The sequence below is a fragment of the Wolffia australiana genome, chromosome 2, assembly GCF_029677425.1.
Source record: "Wolffia australiana isolate 7733 chromosome 2, ASM2967742v1".
NCBI classification, from domain to species: domain Eukaryota; kingdom Viridiplantae; phylum Streptophyta; class Magnoliopsida; order Alismatales; family Araceae; genus Wolffia; species Wolffia australiana.
The window spans coordinates 8,794,597-8,813,374 of record NC_135836.1 but is presented as its reverse complement, the minus strand read 5'-3'; the positions used below and the strand labels follow the sequence as shown (position 1 = coordinate 8,813,374).

The 18,778-nt window shown below is 40.5% G+C and overlaps 1 protein-coding gene across 1 annotated transcript; it reads left to right on the top strand.

The window, feature by feature from the left end:
* The first annotated feature begins 4,137 nt into the window (after positions 1–4,137).
* On the top strand, positions 4,138–18,571 carry TTN1 (ARM repeat superfamily protein). Its single transcript, XM_078591966.1, has 17 exons — positions 4,138–4,375; positions 4,673–5,220; positions 6,790–6,892; positions 7,635–7,811; positions 8,222–8,416; positions 14,642–14,758; positions 14,850–14,954; positions 15,351–15,521; positions 15,586–15,801; positions 15,878–16,076; positions 16,174–16,379; positions 16,468–16,692; positions 16,759–17,268; positions 17,335–17,583; positions 17,726–17,770; positions 17,877–18,062; positions 18,204–18,571. The coding sequence occupies exons 1-17, from the start codon at positions 4,193–4,195 to the stop codon at positions 18,495–18,497; spliced, it is 3,729 nt and encodes a 1,242-aa protein (XP_078448092.1). The 5' UTR covers positions 4,138–4,192; the 3' UTR covers positions 18,498–18,571.
* Positions 18,572–18,778: the final 207 nt, after the last annotated feature.

The window sequence follows — 18,778 nt, the reverse complement described above, 5'->3', positions numbered from 1 at the left end:
TGATGTGTACGGGTCTTCTCCATAGAGAATGATGGTTAAAGATTTAATATTCTTAAAATAATGAATATTATGATGAAATGAGATACATATGAAGTACAAAGTTGAGTGATGAGAATATGTGAAGGGGGATAGTGAAAATTAGTATTATAAGTAAGATGATGATAGTAGTTAGCATATAATAATAATTAAGATTTGAGAAGATCAAGTGAGTGAGGATGAACTGATGATAATGTGAATAATGGTGGGAGCAAGGCGAAGAGTGAGTCATATAAGGTGAATAGTGAGTAAATTAATGACAAAAAGATGATGTGAAGGTGGTAAGACATGATTAGAGAGTGTACAGAGGTGATATGCTGTCAATACGTGATAGTGAAATCAGTCTAAGCTAATGATGATGTCAAGAAAGAACAACCTAAGATTATGATACTTACTATAAATCCTTACATCCTTCCAAGATCACGAAGATTTGTGAGTGAGGGTAAGTCCTCCTCTTCTCTATTGCCTCTTCCCACACACCCAAGACACTAAGACCATACTTTATGGATTTCAGAAAAGTACTAACTTTCAATCAGCCCACATGAGCGAGAAGGAAGTTGAAGGATGAATTTGATGGGGATTCACACTGATATTTATAAATAAGAGGATATGGATGGAAGAGGGTGAAGGCAAAGCATCCCTCAAAATTTCAGCTCAATCAGACTTCTCGATTGTCAGAGATGAAGCTTTGAAGTTGGAACAATCCCAACCATCTATTTTTTCTCTCTCCTCATTGTTGCTTCCAACACTTCCTTGTTTTTTGTTGGCGGTTAAAGCCCTGAAATATTCCTCATTTTCCATTGCCAGAATCTCCTCGTCATCTGCGAACATCAACTCCAACGATGTCACGTGAACAAGTGGAAGAAAATGACAAAAAAACTAATTAAATATTACAGTTATTCACTCCTTGTGACGTGGTGGCAAGTGACCACGTGGTACATCACAATATTCCCCTTTTTCACTGATTTCTAGTGAATGACATGCTGATGTGTGTCATTCACGTCATAAAAGGAGAAAGATTCCCTAATTGTTCCTTGACTTGGCACATGTTTCTATGTGCCATGTCAGCATTTTAATCTTTTTAAATCAATTGTAGCGGTACACATGCGCACCACATGTATTGCTGCAATGTTTCACTTTTCACTCTATTTTTATTATTTTTCTTCTTGATCCATGAATCACATTTATGCAATTTAAATCCTTCCTTTTTCTATTGGTCCATGCCAACCCTGCAAAGAAAATTCAAACTGTAAGTTTATGTTGGTGCATTATAGCATCAAGATTCACTATGCCATAATTGCAACTTTTTTCAATGATTAGTGTAGCTAATCATTGTTGACGCCTTTGATTGATCTGCATTTGATGAATCTAATGATGGCACATGGCAAAATATGTTTTGACATAGAAAATCATATCTCCATGAATATAACATCAAAAAATTAAAAATACATATTGTTAGTCAGAAAATTAATTTCTTTAAGAATTTAATGTTTAAAAATCCTAAAAATAAAATTAAATACAGAAAAATTAGAATATCATTCTAAAAATAGATTTAATTATTTAACATCTGATAACACACATTTATAATTATTTTATTTCATAAAAATATGTAAATGTCACATAAATAACCCAATAATTTACATTTTGTCAGATGGGTTCATGGATGGATGGATCATACATGGATGGGTGGATAGAGCATAGAGTGACTAATGGATGTATAATGGACATGTAGCCATAAGCATTCATAAAAAGAGAAAAAAATCAAAAAATCATTAAAAATAATTATATCAAATAACTCACAAGAGGGTGCCCCGCACAATCAAGGATAACCACAATTGGAATGCACAACTGATAATCGTCAAACTGATGATATATACCCTCGCTTTTAGTATTGTGTCGATGCGTGCAAACAAGAAGAAAAAAATTAAATTTTAAGTTTGTGCAGCAAACATTTGATTCACTTGTTACGCCTGCGAACATTTGATTCATAAAATATTGAAGTGAAGATCTCAAAATGAGTCCTTAGAGCAAAACTGGATTAAAAGAGTCATTATCATAAAATATTGAACAAAATCATATCGAGAGGAAAATACGCATTGATACATGCATTTAAGTTTGACTTTGAATTTTGAACCTTTTCTGATAATGACTCTAGCAGCGTACTAAAATATTTTTTAAGTGTGTAACAAGGTTGATAAGGATAGAGTTCGTACAACGTGATGAATGATGACAAATACTTTGAAACATTGGCATCGATGTCCTAAGACAAACATAAACATGTCCATGAACTTGAATTGTTCGGTTAACATCACAATTATCAAATTATCTATATTTATGGATATTACGATCATATGACATGGACATATTGCATAGATAGAGAGTCTGAAAAAGAACAGGGGACACATGGATAAACAGAGCGATTGAGAGAGAGAGATACATAAGTAAGAGAGATGATAGGAGATATCTAAAGAACCAAGAGAGATAGATGGATGGATATTGAAGAGATATATACATAGAGATACGAGAGACCAATAGATGGATGGAGATTGAAGATATATATACATGGAGATATGAGAGATTAATATGAGGAAGATTCAATAGAACATATAGATAGATAGAGAGATCAATAGATAGATGGATAGATTACAGAGATAGATGGACCTAGAAAGAAGAGAGGGAACACATAGATACACGGATAGACAGAACCCACTAATCCGAAACTCCAAATCTGGCAAAAGCCGTTCTCGAGGAAGAATCAAGATAGATTGATGGATGGATAAATACACATAGATAAGTACCCTGGGGTTGGGAAAGTCTTCTTCAAAGGAGAGTAAGAGAGAGAGGAAGAGGGGAGAGAAATCAAAGGAGAGCGAGAGAGAGAGGAAGAGGGGAGGGAAAGCAAAGGAGAGCGACATAGAGTGAGAGAAAGGAAGAGGGGACAGAAATCAAAGGAGAGCGAGAGAGAGAGAGGAAGAGGGGACAGAAATCAAAGGAGAGCGAGAGAGAGGAAAAAGGGAGGGAAAGAAAAGGAGAGCAACAGAGAGCAAGAGAGAGAGAGGACGAGGGGAGAGAAATCAAAGGAGAGCGAGATGGTTGTGAAAAATTCACAAAATCGCGATGCACAGAGATCTGTTTGGTGTCTGGTGCAAATGTTCGAATATTCTGTGCGATGTGCGGTGCGGTTTTCGCACCGCACCGCACAATGGCACAAAAGCGATTCGGTCGCACAAATGGACCATCTCTACCTGGACAGGATGGGTTGTGGACGGGACAGTTATGCATGAGACTGTTTTGTATGGGACGGTTCCAGAATAGAATGGTTAAGGACGGCCCCAAAAATGGGATGTGGAACCAGAGGTGATGAAAACTCCCAAACCAATCATGCACAGTACATCTTGCCTACAAAATGGCAATCAGGGGTCAACGTCCCATTTTTTGATTTCATCCTAAGTCATCCATTTTATTCTCCACATTCCTTCTCCACACTGTCTTCCTTAAGTCTAGTGCAGGGACGCTGACGGGACAGTTTTTTCATCCCAGAACGAAAAAATAGTCCCGTCTGCGCGGTTGGACGAAAATTGGTCCCAAGTCCTCCAAACGGAACGGTTTTCGTCCACTCAGACATAAACCATCCCATCCAGAGGTCTCGGACAAAAAAAACAGTCCTGTCCACACCCGTCCACGGATTCCAGACGTCAGACGGGATGATCTTTGTCCCGTCCCGTCCATCGTCCACATCCCTGACGATCCGGAACTAGAGTGTGCAGGGAAGTGGACGGAAGGATTTTTTTCATCCCAGGACGAAACAATCGTCCCCTTCGCGAGGTTGGACGCGGACGGGATGGAAATTTGTCTTGGGACCTCTGGATGGAATGGTTTGCATCCATTTGGACGAAAAAACCGTCCCGTCTGGAGGTCTCTGACTAAAAAACCATCCCGTCCGCGTCCCTGCACTGATTCCGGGCGTCCAACAGGATGAGCTTAAGAGACATTACCGTCAACGTTTTCGTTGCCATATCGTCAACCAACGGATGACGATAACGAGCTCGTCATCGATCGCCAACCCTACTAAAGTCGATGGAAGAAAGAGAAAGAGAAAGAGAAAGAGAAGAGAGAGAAAGAGGGAGAGAGGAGAGAGAGAAGAGAGAGAAGAGAGATGGAAGAAGCAGCGAGCGCGCTTGGAACGGAGGGAAGAGACGACGACGAGTACGAATCCAAGGAAAGAGTGTTGATCAAGTGCTTTTTGAAAGAGTGGGAGCTCGTCAAGTCACTGCTGGACGGGATCGCTTCCAATGGCGGTGTGGTTGATTCAAGCGACGTTCAGAAGATCCGCTCCATTGTACGTTTTTCACTGCTCTGTCTTACGCCGAAGTTAGTCTCTATTGTCTTTGGTGTGATCTTTGTTTTAATCATTGATTTAATTAATCTCATTGTGCCAATGCGTGTTGAATCAGTTGTAAAGCTGTTTGTTCAAAAAAATTAATGGCTGGGACTGTCGTCCGATTTACCCATTCATCATCTGTCCGAGAGCACAAAAGAAGAAGTTTGAATGATTAAATAGTGTCTTATCGTCTTTTTTGAATTGGAATTCAACGTGTTTGAACATAATTTGAAGTGGGTTATCCTCTTCGTGCAGCTGGATAAGTACCAGGAACAGGGAGAGCTTTTAGAACCATACTTGGAGTGCATCGTGTCACCCTTAATGTATATCATCCGTACTAAAGCCGTCCAACTGGGGGTTGATTCTGGTGAAATTCTAAAGATTATGAAGCCTCTATGCATAATCATCTACACGCTGGTCACTGTTTGTGGTTACAAAAGCGTCATTAAATTTTTTCCTCACCAAGTTTCTGATCTGGAGCTAGCTGTATCTCTTCTTGAGAACTGCCACTCATCAGTGTCTAATTCATCATTGCGCCAAGAAAGCACTGGGGAGATGGAAACAAAATGCGTAATGCTTCTGTGGCTGTACATACTAGTTTTGGTTCCATTTGATATATCTACAATTGACACTAATGCTGGAGAAAGTACATATCTTGGTGGGCTAGAGCCTCCTCCTCTGGTCTTGAAACTGCTGGGATTTTCAAAGGACTATCTTGGGAGTGCCGGTCCCATGCGTAGAATCTCTTGTCTTCTGCTTGCTCGGCTTGTTACCCGTCCAGATATGTCCATTGCATTCAACAGGTTGTTACCTCTTATATTACTATTTTTGCAATGGCTGCCGACATTATGAATTTTTTTATTTTTCTCTTCTTTAAGATGTACGGAATGTATGTGGTTTACCTAATTAGCTTTTAAGTTTGAATTTAATTAGCTCCGTGTACATTATTATTTGAAAATGTAACTTATTTATTGAATTATTTCGGGTTGATTCAGTGCTTCGATACTGATTTCTCACTACCAAGAAAGCATCTGATTGATCTTTTCAAGAGTTCACTTCGGTTCATAGCAATAGAAACCTTATTTTTCATGGAACAACTGTCATCAACGTTAAAACTTTTCCCTTATGGTGCGGATTAACTTATCCATCGGGATGCTGAGGTGTTATTAGTCTATAGATCAATGCAAGCTATACTCAGAAGAAAGTCTGAGTATGCAAGGGTCAATTGTATGCTGTCGTATATACTAGTAATGGGCTAAATGTGGAAATCAAGTGCCTTGTCGCTAGCCCTTTCTTCAAGAACTTTCTGAAAATTTTGTCTCACAAATTTTTTCTCTATTTATTGCTCTCCGTCTACAAAATTGCACTGTGTGGAGGGGCATCTTATTCTCTAAACATAAGTTAGGGACATTCTTGTTTGAAAAAAAGAAAAGATGGGGACATTCACAATTATGTCGTCAGTTGATTGTTATGAAACATATCGTTTTTATTGCTGGTGTTAAACAGATTGTGAATCTGCGATCCAGTGACGTTTTTCCTCCTTACTAGGGTTACACTTCAAGAAAAATTATTACACTTCTCCCCTGTTTAATAAAAAGTTAAAATAAGTAATGCTCTTGGTCCAATAAAAGTACACATTATCTAGATCCTACTAGGATAAATTGAATTCGCTCTGGCTTGTGTGCACAGTATGTGAAACAAACGAAAATGTAAATAAACAAAACAGAAATAGGAAAAGAAACCACAATCCCCCATTATTTCAGAAAAAAGAAACCACAAACTCCCAGTTATTATACATGGATATCTGATGAGTCGGAATGAAATAAATATTTGGATAACTGCTGCAAAATCTGCTGCAGAACTCGTTTAGCAATTTATTTCTGTCCGTCTTAGAGATATTTTGTGTTTTTTGGTCTACTGTTTGGTGTTTTTGTGTGCATATGCGGAGAAAAACTATATTGAGCCTTATTATAATTTATAACCATTCTCTGTGTGAGTGCTGAAAAGCCTTGCTTTTTAGTCTTATTCATCCTTGTTCAGATTTTCGTATCTTAAGTTGTGTTTTCTTTTCTTTTACAATAAAAGGTGCGACACAACTTTGTGGCTTCCTGTGGTGTCACGCTTAGTAAGTTACTTTAAATGCACAAAAAGTTCTTCATTGACCATTCATTTTGTAGCTTATTTGAAAATTTCTGCGCTGATCATCCTTCAGCACTCCAAATTTCAGAAAAAAAGCACTCCAAATTTTAGTGAAAATTTTGGCACAGTTAGACTTATAGGAGAGCCTGCACCCTAGTTGGATTTGCTTTACTTTTTAATCTGTTAAACCTAGTTTCCGTTTTGCTTACTTTAAAGTTGACTTTTTATCTCAGTTTTCGGGAATGGGGAAACCAAGTTTATGCTGACGCAGCAGAACAACAAGTGGATCATTTTCGACTGCTTGGTGTTGTGGAAGCTTTTGCTTCAGTTTTCAAGGTTTGAGTTCCCCAATAAATTTTTCCCAATTATCTTAGTCATGACCTGAAGGAATACTTACATTTATGGCTTTTAACTTACTCGTTGTTGCACCGACATGTGGATATTTTTCTACTGTTTAAAATGGTCTCGGTGCTAGAATGTCAACATATCATTTTTTTGATCCCTCAAATTTCTTTTCTGCTTCTCTGCTTAGCCATTCCTCATCTCTTGGTGCCTAGGTATCCTATGCTAGCCTTCTCTTTTTTGGACCTCACCATTTGTCTTAACGCTGTGTCATCTAAAAGTGCAACCAAATGGAGGGATCTTAACAACGCTATGGATGATTTCTTTTACTTAATCAATGAAAAGTCAAGGTTGTTACTTCAGTGGTGCTATATAAATTTTTGAATAATTGTTGATCTTCTCTCTAAAATGGAAGCGATTCTATGAGATGTATGCTCTCTACTAATACAACCAGAGATCTATTGTTATTCCTCACCCTTTTTTCTGCTGAAATATAACGGAGTTTCCTCACATACTACAAAACGAACACTGAGAAAAAGCTATTTGAACGAAAGGGTGAGAGGGATGGGAGACATGACCACATTTGATACTTGCAAACATAGTGGTGAAAAATGACTAATTTCAGGACGAATTCATATTTTTAACATGTACTCTTTTTGCCGCAAAGTTTGTTTTAGAAATTTGGTCTTGGGATGATCATATCCTTTCGCAATCTGATTTTCTCTGCACCTCACAGGTTGGTTCTCGAAAGACGTTGATAAATGTTTATGCGGAAACTTGGAAAAAATCTTCAGTTTTGCTGAAGTCAACTGCTGCTTCTCGAAGTCCTCTTCTACGGAAACTCCTGATGAAGTTATTTCAGAATATTGGTCTTGTTTGTTTGCGGCCTCGATCACCTTCATGGCGCTATAAGGTGACTGGAATACACAATTTTTCATGACTAACGATGATCATTTTTAGTGTATTTGTTCTTAGCTGTTTGGCTATTCAGTGTTTGGGATGAGCCATCTATCATTGAACGAACACTATATTGTGAAGGATTTTGACTGTACGATGCCATATTTTTCAATTAGCTCATCCTATTTTAATGAACCCTATTCTCCTAAGTAGTTTCTTTTCTTTTGGCAGTTAGAGAGGCTCTATGCCTCTCAAAAGGCACTATAAAAGACATGGAAAAAATAGCCATTGATCAAGTATTTGACCAGTCTTTTATGATTTGTTGAATGATCTTTAAGAATGGATATTAATAGTTTATATGATATTGAGTTTCTTTAAAAAAATCATACGATATTGGACGAAGAGGTTGCTCTCTTTTTATGGCAGATAGCAAACAAATCATTTGGAGGAGGATCGCTCTTGGGTCATGCTGGCGCAGATGATACAGGTTGTTTATCCTGTCCTGGAAAATATAGTGGAATCGATGTGGCTGGCGAAGGATATCCTGAGGAAGAGGGAGAGGAGATTCCTGACATTATTGAAGAAATTATCGAACTTCTACTCTCAGGATTGAGAGATTCGGTATGAGTTATATTTTTCAGATAAGGCTAATATTGTTCGTTGTCGTGCATAACGTTCCTTTTCCCTAAAACCTGTTTCTTCACAAACGCTTCGGTTTACAATCTCTATGGAACCGTACCGTACTTTGTGATGGAAATTGCTTTTTTTTCCTTTAAGTTTCGATAAGCGTGTAGTCGCTCCTCTGCAAGGTTGTAGTTTTAAATAAATCATTAATGAATCTTTGCATACTAATCAAACAAGTTACTAGGGGGAAGGATTAAGGGAGGAACAAGAGTGTGCGTGTGCCTGTGTACATGAATGAAAGATGGATTGGATTAGAGAAAATCGTGGGCTAACAGGACGTCCAATTCCAACCAATGAGTGATATAGCAGGCTACAATGCTGAGGATTTGGGAACACACATTGGGACGGTACTCATGCGCTACCTGGGATTTCCATTGATGAGGGGGTGAATGTCTGAGTGTGGAATGGGCACCAGTGACCAAGAAAGTGGAGAGGAGACTGGAGGGATGGCAGAGATGTGTGCTGCCGGGTGCAGCGGGGCTGGTATTTCTGTGATCGGTCCTCTTTGCAATCCTGATATTTACCTCTCGAGTTTCAAGCTGCCCAAGGGGGTTGGGCTGCGCATGGAATCCTAGATGAGGCATTTTTTGTGGAAAGACGCTGTGGTGGGAAATAAGTGGATCAACTATGGTATCCTAGGAGGTGGTTTGCTGACTGGTGGAGCAAGGTGGCTGGAGGTATGATAGACGCTACTCCAAGACCTACCGAAGGAGGACCAGATCTGGTCAACGGACGTTTGACCAGACGAAGTGAATTGGGCGGGAACTTCCGGCAGAGTCCTATAAATAAGGCAAGAGTCTCCCAGGTAGAGATATCGTTTTTCTGGATCTTGAACTCATTTCCTCAGAGGGGAAACGGGGAGCTGCGATCGTGGCTCAGTTGCCTGGCTTGGAGGGGAGGAGTCCACCTCGTGGAAGGAGGGCCGCCTGATTGTGAAGGAGCTCCTGCGGAGGAGGAGTCATCTGGATCAACTCCGAGATTTGTTACCTTTCTTTTTCAGCATTGTTAGACTATCCACTTCAGTGGAGAACACTACTATATTGATTCAATCTTTTGATACTACGTATCAAGGTACTACACCTACAAGACATGAACATGATATTGTTGACAAAATGGGTGGGCAGGATTATTGGGCCGGAAGAAAACATGGCCACGAAGGTCTTGATAGACAGTTATGGGACGGAATGAGTTGGGAGCAGCCATCGACCCCAGTCACTTTCTGATCAGCTTGAGAAATATTTTTCCACCAATTCAGAGGTTTTTTGATGCCAAACTGGGGATGGAGCTTTTCTCCGCTATTGGACATGACTGGTTGGCTCGAGGCCGGTTGTGCTCTGTCTGACCAGAGGGTGGAGTTTCTGAACATGCAGCGGTCTGTTATACACTTGTGGCCCATATAGGGGACATGAGGCAGCTGGGTGTGGAGAGGCCCACCTTTTTCAGTCTGAGAAGAATACACGAAGATTAGAGTGAATTACAACGGAGGAGGGGTCAATCACTCTTACCTATAGATGTTTATGGAAGCAGAAGGTTTTCTTAGAAGTGAGGATTTTTGGATGGCTGCTTCTTACTAGATGAGTTATGACACAATTCCTCCGGAAGCATATGCTCCCAGACACATTGGCTGTGTGTCCCGTGTGTATCTAGGGTGTGGAAGACTGCTCTCATCTATTCTTTGAGTGTTTGTTCGCCTGTGTTGGAGGTGATATCTGATGAGGCATGTTTGGGGCTCTATCCTGGGTGGTGCATACAGAAGACATTTGGCTTGGAGAAGGCTCCTTGTGGTGCTCTGGGTGATATATCTGCACTACATTATTTTAAAAAAAAAGATATATCTGCACTGCAATGAGGTTGTGTTTAAGGGAAGTGCTGTTTCGATAGATGCTGTCCTGCATGATGTGAAGAGTTTGATTTCCTTCTGGTTTAGTAGGGAGTGAAGGACAGAAAGAGGACCATTCTTGTCTGTTTACTTTTCTCAATCATACATATTATTCAATTTGGGTTGATCACTGGTTTCGGGTGATCTTCCTTATTTTTCTTCAAAAATAAAAAACAGCAGAGGGGGAAGAGAGAAGGGAAAGACAGGGAGAGCCGCTGTTGATGCCCCCTGTATCATGTTGTCTGCAGACTGTTGGAGACTGCAGCAGAAGAGAGATATGAGAGAGGTTAAGAGGGTGAGATAGAGGGTAAGGGAAGAAATGACGATGATGAAAATGGGAGGATTCCTCCCTTGACAGTCTTGCCTCCCTGTATTCATACCAGTTGAATGTTGCTGGTCTGGGCCTCCTTGGGTTGATAAAGGCCCTGACATGCTACTGGGCTGACATTTGGTGTAATAACAGCTCGGTATCATATCAGTTTTGAATATTAGTGGGCTGTGACTCTGAATGAATGAGTATGTTGTCAGCGCTCTTAAGTTATGGAAAAAGAATTCATTGTTTCTCTAACACAGTTTTCTGTTATGCTGACCCCTAGTTGAATATTTGCCCTGTTTATTTTTTCTCCTAATTTTTGTGCCATTTATCTCTTTTCTCATCTCTTTTCTCATTTTTGTGCCATTTATCTCTTATTGGGCCTAATACTAATTGGGCGAACTATTTAACTTGCAATAACACAAATTGACGGAACCTATGTCTTCTTGCAACTATATTTCTTGCTTCCATGGTGTCTTTCCACTCTCAAGATCTCGCTCCTATGTTCTGAAAATTATCAACACATCATTATCGTAATGCACCGTTTGGACCTGAGTTGTGCGTATGCATCTTTGGTGTGCTGTATGAATGCCAGCTGCAGAGTGGTTTAACAAAATTGGATCGTCTACCTATTTGTTAAATTTTCGTGGGAGATTCTAATACTCGGGAAGGGTATGAATGCCACGATCCCAACTCTGGTAAGTCTAAAGTCATATTTGATGTAGGGGAGTCATACTTTCAACATCTTCCATCTCAAGGATGTGTCCCACTGGATCCCAATTGAATCCGGAGATGCTTTATGGCGATTTTGTTTGTAGCAGTATGAATGATGGCTTGCAGGTCTCGTTCAGTGAGTTCCCTGTGCCTCAATTGCCAGCACATTTCTTTTTTCTGACGTACTATCAGTGAGAACCAAGATCAAGACTGGAAAATGAAAAAATCCGCCTTTGAGTTTAGCCTTGGTCGCCGTAGCTATTGTGTGAAGGAGACTATGAAAAGGAGACATGATCAATTCTTCAACGATGAAACATTTTGATTAAGAGTTTCTAAATAGGGTCCTTTCAGGCCAGAACTCGAAGGGTCGCTTACGAGACCAAATCATGCTCATAGTAGCTCAAATGCAAGACCAAATCATGCAAAACCATAACATTTAGTGCTGGAGAAAATTCACACCAGGCTTGATAGGCAACAAAATCATCAAGAGGCTGTTAGGACTCTGACTCAGCCATGCTTGCGGAAGACAGTCCTAGGTTGAGTCCTATTGACTTCAGCTTAGAATGACCAGTCCCATCAGAGACACCTCCCAATATTGACTGTGAGGTAACCTATATACAGGTAGGGGGCGATATTGACAGAAGAACGAATTACAGGGTAAATTCTGCCCGTATTCTCCCTTCTGTTAACCCTTGCTCTGGCCTAAACCCTACCCTTATCCTCCCGCCACAGCTCAACAAAGATGATACTTGAAGGACTGTGGCTGGATGGTGATTCCACCTCTGTGACGACCTCTCTTCTCTATCTCCCTTCTTCCTGGTATCCTTCACTTGGTTGTGGACATTGTCAGGTTTGTGAATGAACTTTTTGATAATCTTTTGGGAGTTTGAATTAAATTGGGTTTTGGATTATTCCACGTGATGCTGAAGTTTTTCATGTCCCACTGAATGAATACAGCGGCACCTGACAACCATTGTGGTGATGTTTTTAATGCCAGACGAGCACTCATTGGAGTGGGGGAATAATCATCAGAGTCTGAGGAGTCTCTTGGAGTGATAGTCTCTTCCACCATTGCCGTCCTTCCTAATTTGTTTGTTGACCAATGACCAGTCAACATTTGACTGTCTGACAAAACTTGTTGGCCTTCCACAGGGTGTCTCAGACCGAGTTGATACAGGGGTACTCTGCAGGTTGAAGCTTGGTTGACTCATTGAGTAGATGTTGTAGGTGTGCAGTAATCTGGGCCCAAAAGACTACTGAAGATGGAAGAACGGTAGGTTTTGGCAGTCGCATGTGCCACATAAAGAAGCACGTGAATATTAAACATAATGAGAGGGCAAAGCCGTGTCTGTGAATAATGGCGCTTAAAATTCAAGGAGCTGATTATTTTGCGAAAGTGAATTGTGGGAGCAATTGGCTGAAAAGAGGGAGATCCTCCCTATCCAGAGGGGCAAGGCCAATATGGCAGAGTTCCAGAGCCTTCTTCTGTCCTCTATCTCTCATCAGCCATCCTCCATCACCTTCGTTGTCTATTCACTCTCCCACCTGCTGATACTCTGAACTTGTTTCTTACAACCTATAGTGTTGGGGAAGAGAAGAAGAAGATAATGACATAACTTGAACAGAGTACATGTAAGGGTATATGTACCCTAAGAGGGAGAGAGGATAATAGGGCTAATGGGCTTATAGAATAGGGCCCATTAGCCCATGAGGGATAGTCTATTACTGACATATAGTGTGTTTCTTGTGACGGAATTTGAATGTTCTTTCATTGCTTGCATGATGATGAATGGTGATGATATGAAGCAGATTGTGATTATTCAACAACACCTAGCTGCTAACTATGATATTTCAGTGCAACTGAAATATTTTACTGTGCAAGGGGCTAAATCTAGTGGTAATATATTCATCTCACAGTGCAAATTAACTTCTACCTTGTTCCAAAACGGCATGAGCACTCCATTTGATCCTAAACATTACACTGAGGGCTCACAAAATCAGCGACCAAGTGTCCTTTCGGTGTTTGGTTTGGAAGTTGATTTATCTATCTCATTGACAAATAGATATTGCTCATGCTATGTTATTTCTTGGCCAGAATATGGGATAATGGGAATTAGAATCCTTTTTAAACAAGGCAATCCTCTTTAATGTAGAGCCTACAGGGATGCAAATTATGCCGGGTCTATTGATTACAGAAGATCCACACCCGGTTACTATTGCTTTACTGCTGGAAATCTTATTACTTTGAAGAGCCATAAGCAGAGTTTGTTCGATCTAATGCCAAAGTAGAATTTTGGATGAAAGGCGTACTTGATGGTTTAGTAATACTTGATGGCCTTATTACTTCATTTTGCAGTCTGCCCGGTCAACATGACACTCTCATAATGTAGCACGTGTGCCTCACATGCTACGCACAATTTCAGGCAACAAGGACCGTTGCACTAGCGATTGTACCTCAAATTGGCCCATGACTGATTAAGCCCAATATTTTGTACTTGCATATATCTTTTGTAACCTAATATCCACGGTGAGATGTTTTTGATTCTCTTCACCTTACACTGTATTCTGCCCTCTCTCTCTCTCTGTGCGATCCAAGTGTTATGTCGATGGTAACATATTGAAGTTGGCAGTCATTGTTTTGAAGAGTGACTTGAGTCAGGCATGTTGTACCCGACTTATATGACATGGCCAATCATTTCATTTCTTCAAAAAAAATGGCCAATCAATTCACGGATATCTGGGCTTGAGGCATCCAAAGAAATATTTCTGTAAGCTTGAGGAACTAGCTATGCATGGATGAACTCCATTCTATATTTTAATTGCCTCAAGGAGGTGTGGTATGCAGTTCTATATTTTAATTTTTAACCTTAATATCTTATTCTCTTAATCTTTATTTTCCGTGCATCTCTTTTCTTATCTCTTACGTGTCCTAATTCTAATTGGACCGAAACTCTTCCATTGGCCAGTATTTTTCTGACGTTGACATTCATTGAACTATCCATTATTTTCTGACGAGATTCAGCAATCATGTATCCTGCCTCTATATTTTCGTCCGGCTTGCAGCGTCAAATTAAGGATAGTGTTGATTAGTTTAGTCCCTTGTTTTTGTTATTTATGTCACATGATTAGAGTTTGAGAAATAATTTTCTAAATTTGTGTTTTTTATTTCTCAATTAGATCATTTTATCAAGGTTGTATATCCATAATTATACTTCACACTTTTTTTTTTCAAAAAAGTTCACTTTGTATAATGCAGGACACGGTAGTGAGGTGGTCTGCCGCTAAAGGTATTGGGCGCATTGCATCACGTCTTACGGCTGCCCTGTCGGAGGATGTCCTTTCTTCCGTGTTGGAGCTCTTTTCCCATGGCGAGGCACTAATCTTATCTAATATCCTGAAATTTCATGATGGGAATTATTATTTACTTTTATTTTTCCCGCAATGGCTTCTGTGTGCATTCTTAGGGGGATGGATCGTGGCACGGAGGGAGCCTTGCATTGGCAGAACTTGCTCGAAGGGGTTTGCTGTTGCCTTCTAGTTTTCCTCGTGTTGTCCCAGTGATTGCTAAGGTGTGAGTCAAGATTTTATCACATATATATTTCCCGGAAGTTTATTCAATGTAAAATTGTTTCCTTCCATGTGATACGACTAATTGAAGCAAAACTGATAAAATCCTATCGTCTTTTCTGACTATCAGAGGAACTTACGCAGATTTCATCTTTTGGTTTGTTGCTTTTGAAATGCGGCATCCAGTCCTGTCTCTGCTACCGTCTCTACTTTCCCAATGTTATACCTTGTCCATGTGTGAACTACCTTGTCTATGTTGGAACTCTTTTCCCGTTCAGGGGTATTTTTATTGGAGTCACTAATGTTTTTTTTCTTTTATTAGGCTTATGTGTGATAATTCGTAATGGGACTTTAATATGATCTGGTCCATGTTTATTGATAATATCTTCATTTTCTAGGCACTGCACTACGATGTAAGACGTGGCCCACATAGCATTGGATCGCATGTCCGCGATGCCGCAGCCTATGTTTGCTGGGCATTTGGCCGTGCTTATTCTTTCATGGACATGAAGGCCGTCCTTGGTCAACTTGCACCACATCTTTTGACGATTGCTTGTTATGACCGTGAGGTTTGGCTTCCATTATTTCTCCAGTTACTGTATTTTTATTCATTTTCTTGATGATTTTTATTAGGTCAATTGTAGGAGAGCTGCTGCTGCTGCTTTCCAAGAAAATGTTGGTCGCCAAGGGAGTTTTCCTCATGGGATTGACTTAGTCAACACTGCAGACTATTTTTCATTGGCATCACGGTCAAACTCTTATCTTCATGTCGCTGTACATATCGCCCAGCACAAAGAATATCTCTTCCCTTTTTCTGAAGAGCTATTGTTCTGCAAGATATCCCACTGGGTAAGCGCAAGTTTATTGTTGTCAGTCTGTTTATTGAAAACTCTGTGCCTAATTTTTAGTTTCTTTCCAAAACCAGGAAAAGAGTTTGAGGGAGCTTGCTTCTCAAGCTCTTTCCTCCCTCGTAAATTACGACGTTGAGTACTTCGCAGAATGCATTCTGGAGAAAATATTTCCACGCACTCTCTCCCCAGATCTCTGCATGCGTCACGGCGCAACTTTGGCTGCTGGAGAACTCATCTTGGCCTTGCACTGTTGTGGCTTTGTCTTTACTGCTGGTTTCCTGCTCCCTTCCACTTATCAATATCTCCTATATTTGTGGCCCGTAGAGATTTATTTAACCATTTCCAATTTTTTTCTTGCATTTGTACACAGAAAAACAGAAGAAAATTTCTGTTGTTGTTCCTTCAATTGAGAAAGCGCGTCTATACCGCGGAAAGGGTGGAGAGATGATGCGCGCCGCAGTTTCACGTTACATTGAGTGTATGTCTCTGGCGGGCATTTCTCTGCCGCAGAAGATTAAAGGAACATTGCTTGAAACCCTAAATGAGAACTTGAGGCATCCTAATCCTCAGATACAGGTTTAACTTCCAAAGCTACTCAATAAATAAATTAGGAAATCATTATTTACTCTTCCTTTTCACTGAAATCATGCTTTTCAATCTCCAGAGCTCTGCTGTTAGTGCCCTCAAGCACTTCGTTGCAGTGTACCTTCTTAAGAGCGATAGTGATGACTTCGCCGCTGTAATGCATAAGCATATCTCCCTGTTAAAGGATTCTAATGTGGCAGCAAGAAGGGGATCAGCACTTGCGCTTGGGGTTATGCCCCCTGAGTTTCTGACAAGAAGCTGGGAAGTTGTCATTAGAAAGCTTTGTGACGCCTGTGAAATTCAGGTATTTTGTCTTATCTGAAGCCGAGATATTTTTTATTTTTTTTTACAACTTAAACTTTGTATTTAGGATGATCCCGAGGACCGGGATGTGGAATCACGGGTCAACTCAGTTCGGAGTCTTGTCAAAGTGTGTGAAACATTAACACAAGTGGAGAATTGCGAGTTCAAATCGAGACTTCTTCTGTTAGTGAGAAATGAAGTGATGAAGACATTGTTCATGGCTCTTGATGACTATAGTGTTGATAAGCGAGGTGATGTTGGCTCCTGGGTCCGCGAAGCTGCGGTGGAAGGCCTTGAGAGATGCACTTACATCCTTAGCAGTAGAGATTCTGGTCAACTTTCCGGCGGTGATCCTTCTAGCAAGATTGAAACTCCCGATCTGTTTGATCAAGAGCTTGCTGTACGTTTGGTTGGAGGAATTGCTAAGCAAGCTGTCGAAAGATTGGACAAGTTGAGGGAATATGCAGTTAGAACCTTTCAAAGGCTCCTTCACAATAAGAGTTGCTTCGTTCCTTGTATTCCTCACAGAGAAGTACTCGAAGGGCTCATTCCAAATGATGCTGGCTTTCAATCCAGTGTAAGTTTAAATGCCCTATCCTCGTTAAGAATTTAGAGCTGATATGTGGCATTTTGATTGGTCCAGGCGTCTACCTTATATTTCCCTCGTCTAGTCCAGTTGCTTCAATTTAACTGTTATAGCAAACTAGTGCTCTGTGGGCTTGTGATTTCTATCGGTGGACTGCAAGATTCCTTAAGAAAGACAGCGGCTTCATCATTGCTGGGTTACCTTCAAGAATCTGACTCTGACAGAGAGAGAGCTCTTGGCGTTGACCTTCTATGGATTCTCAGGCGACACAAAAAATGTGACAGAATTATACTGCCTACTTTGAAGGTGCTTTGGCCAAAAATGTGACAGAAATCAGATTAAAGAATCTAATTTCTTTTCTCGTTTTTTCCCATCTCGTCCCAGCAAGTTTCTCTTACTGTAATTTTCTTGAGCAAAGTTCGAATGAAGGGCTTTTTTCTTCTTGCAGACAATTGAAATCCTTCTCAGCAAAAATTTCCTCATGGGAGTCGAGGTCAGATATTGGAGAGCAATCTTACCGTATATTTTGAATAATTCTATTCTGGACTGATGACAGTATGTCCATCAATCTCTTGCTTTTTTTATTTTTGTAAAAGCAGGACAACACAAAGGAATTTTTCGTACCCCTGATTGACATACTGGCAGTCGAGTTGAAGGGCACTAAAGACTTTTCCAAGCTTCATGCTGGCCTTTCCATTCTTGGATACGTTGCCCCACTTCCGGAGCCTGTCAAGTCCCTATCTTTGTCGAAGCTTATCTCATTCCTCGCCCACCGGTATCCCAAGGTATTCTTTTTTCTAATCATATGAAGATATATTCTGTTCGGTTTCCGTTTTTACAATTCTAAAATTAGTTAAATCGGCCATTCTTATTAGAAGTTATTGTAAAATTCGACTAAAAATTCCCAAGTTGGTCTCAACTTGCAGATACGGAGGGCAGCTGCAGATCAACTCTATCTTGTTCTGCTCCAAAATGGGAGTCTGTTGCCGGAAGAGAATCTGGAAGAGGCGCTGGAAATTCTTACTGGGATCTGCTGGGAGGGAGAGCTTGACTCTGCCAAGAGCCAGCGGCTGAGATTGTGCCAACTGGCATGCATTGATTCGTCGGCCGTAGCACTGGAAACCGGCCAGGGAGGGGGAAAGAGTTCTATCAGGGACAGTGCATTGTTTGCCGATGAGAAATTTTCATATTCCGAGTTAGTCGAATCGTCTGGATATTAAGAAGTAAAGCTGTTAATTTTTGCCATGCAGCTTTTGACCACTTATCAAGGTAAGGCGATATCAGAGTTGACCACTGGGTAACAGACAACTGAGGATATTTTTGCGGCCTCCGAGGTAAAAGTCTTGAACACGTTTCAAGAGTTTTTGGTATTAGGGACCATCAGATGACCATGTCATCAACTTAATGCTCTTTTTTCTGATCAGTTTACCAGTCTCTACATGAATGAGAGAGAACAGATTAACGGATTGATTACAAACTCTGTCAACAGGTCTCCTCATCA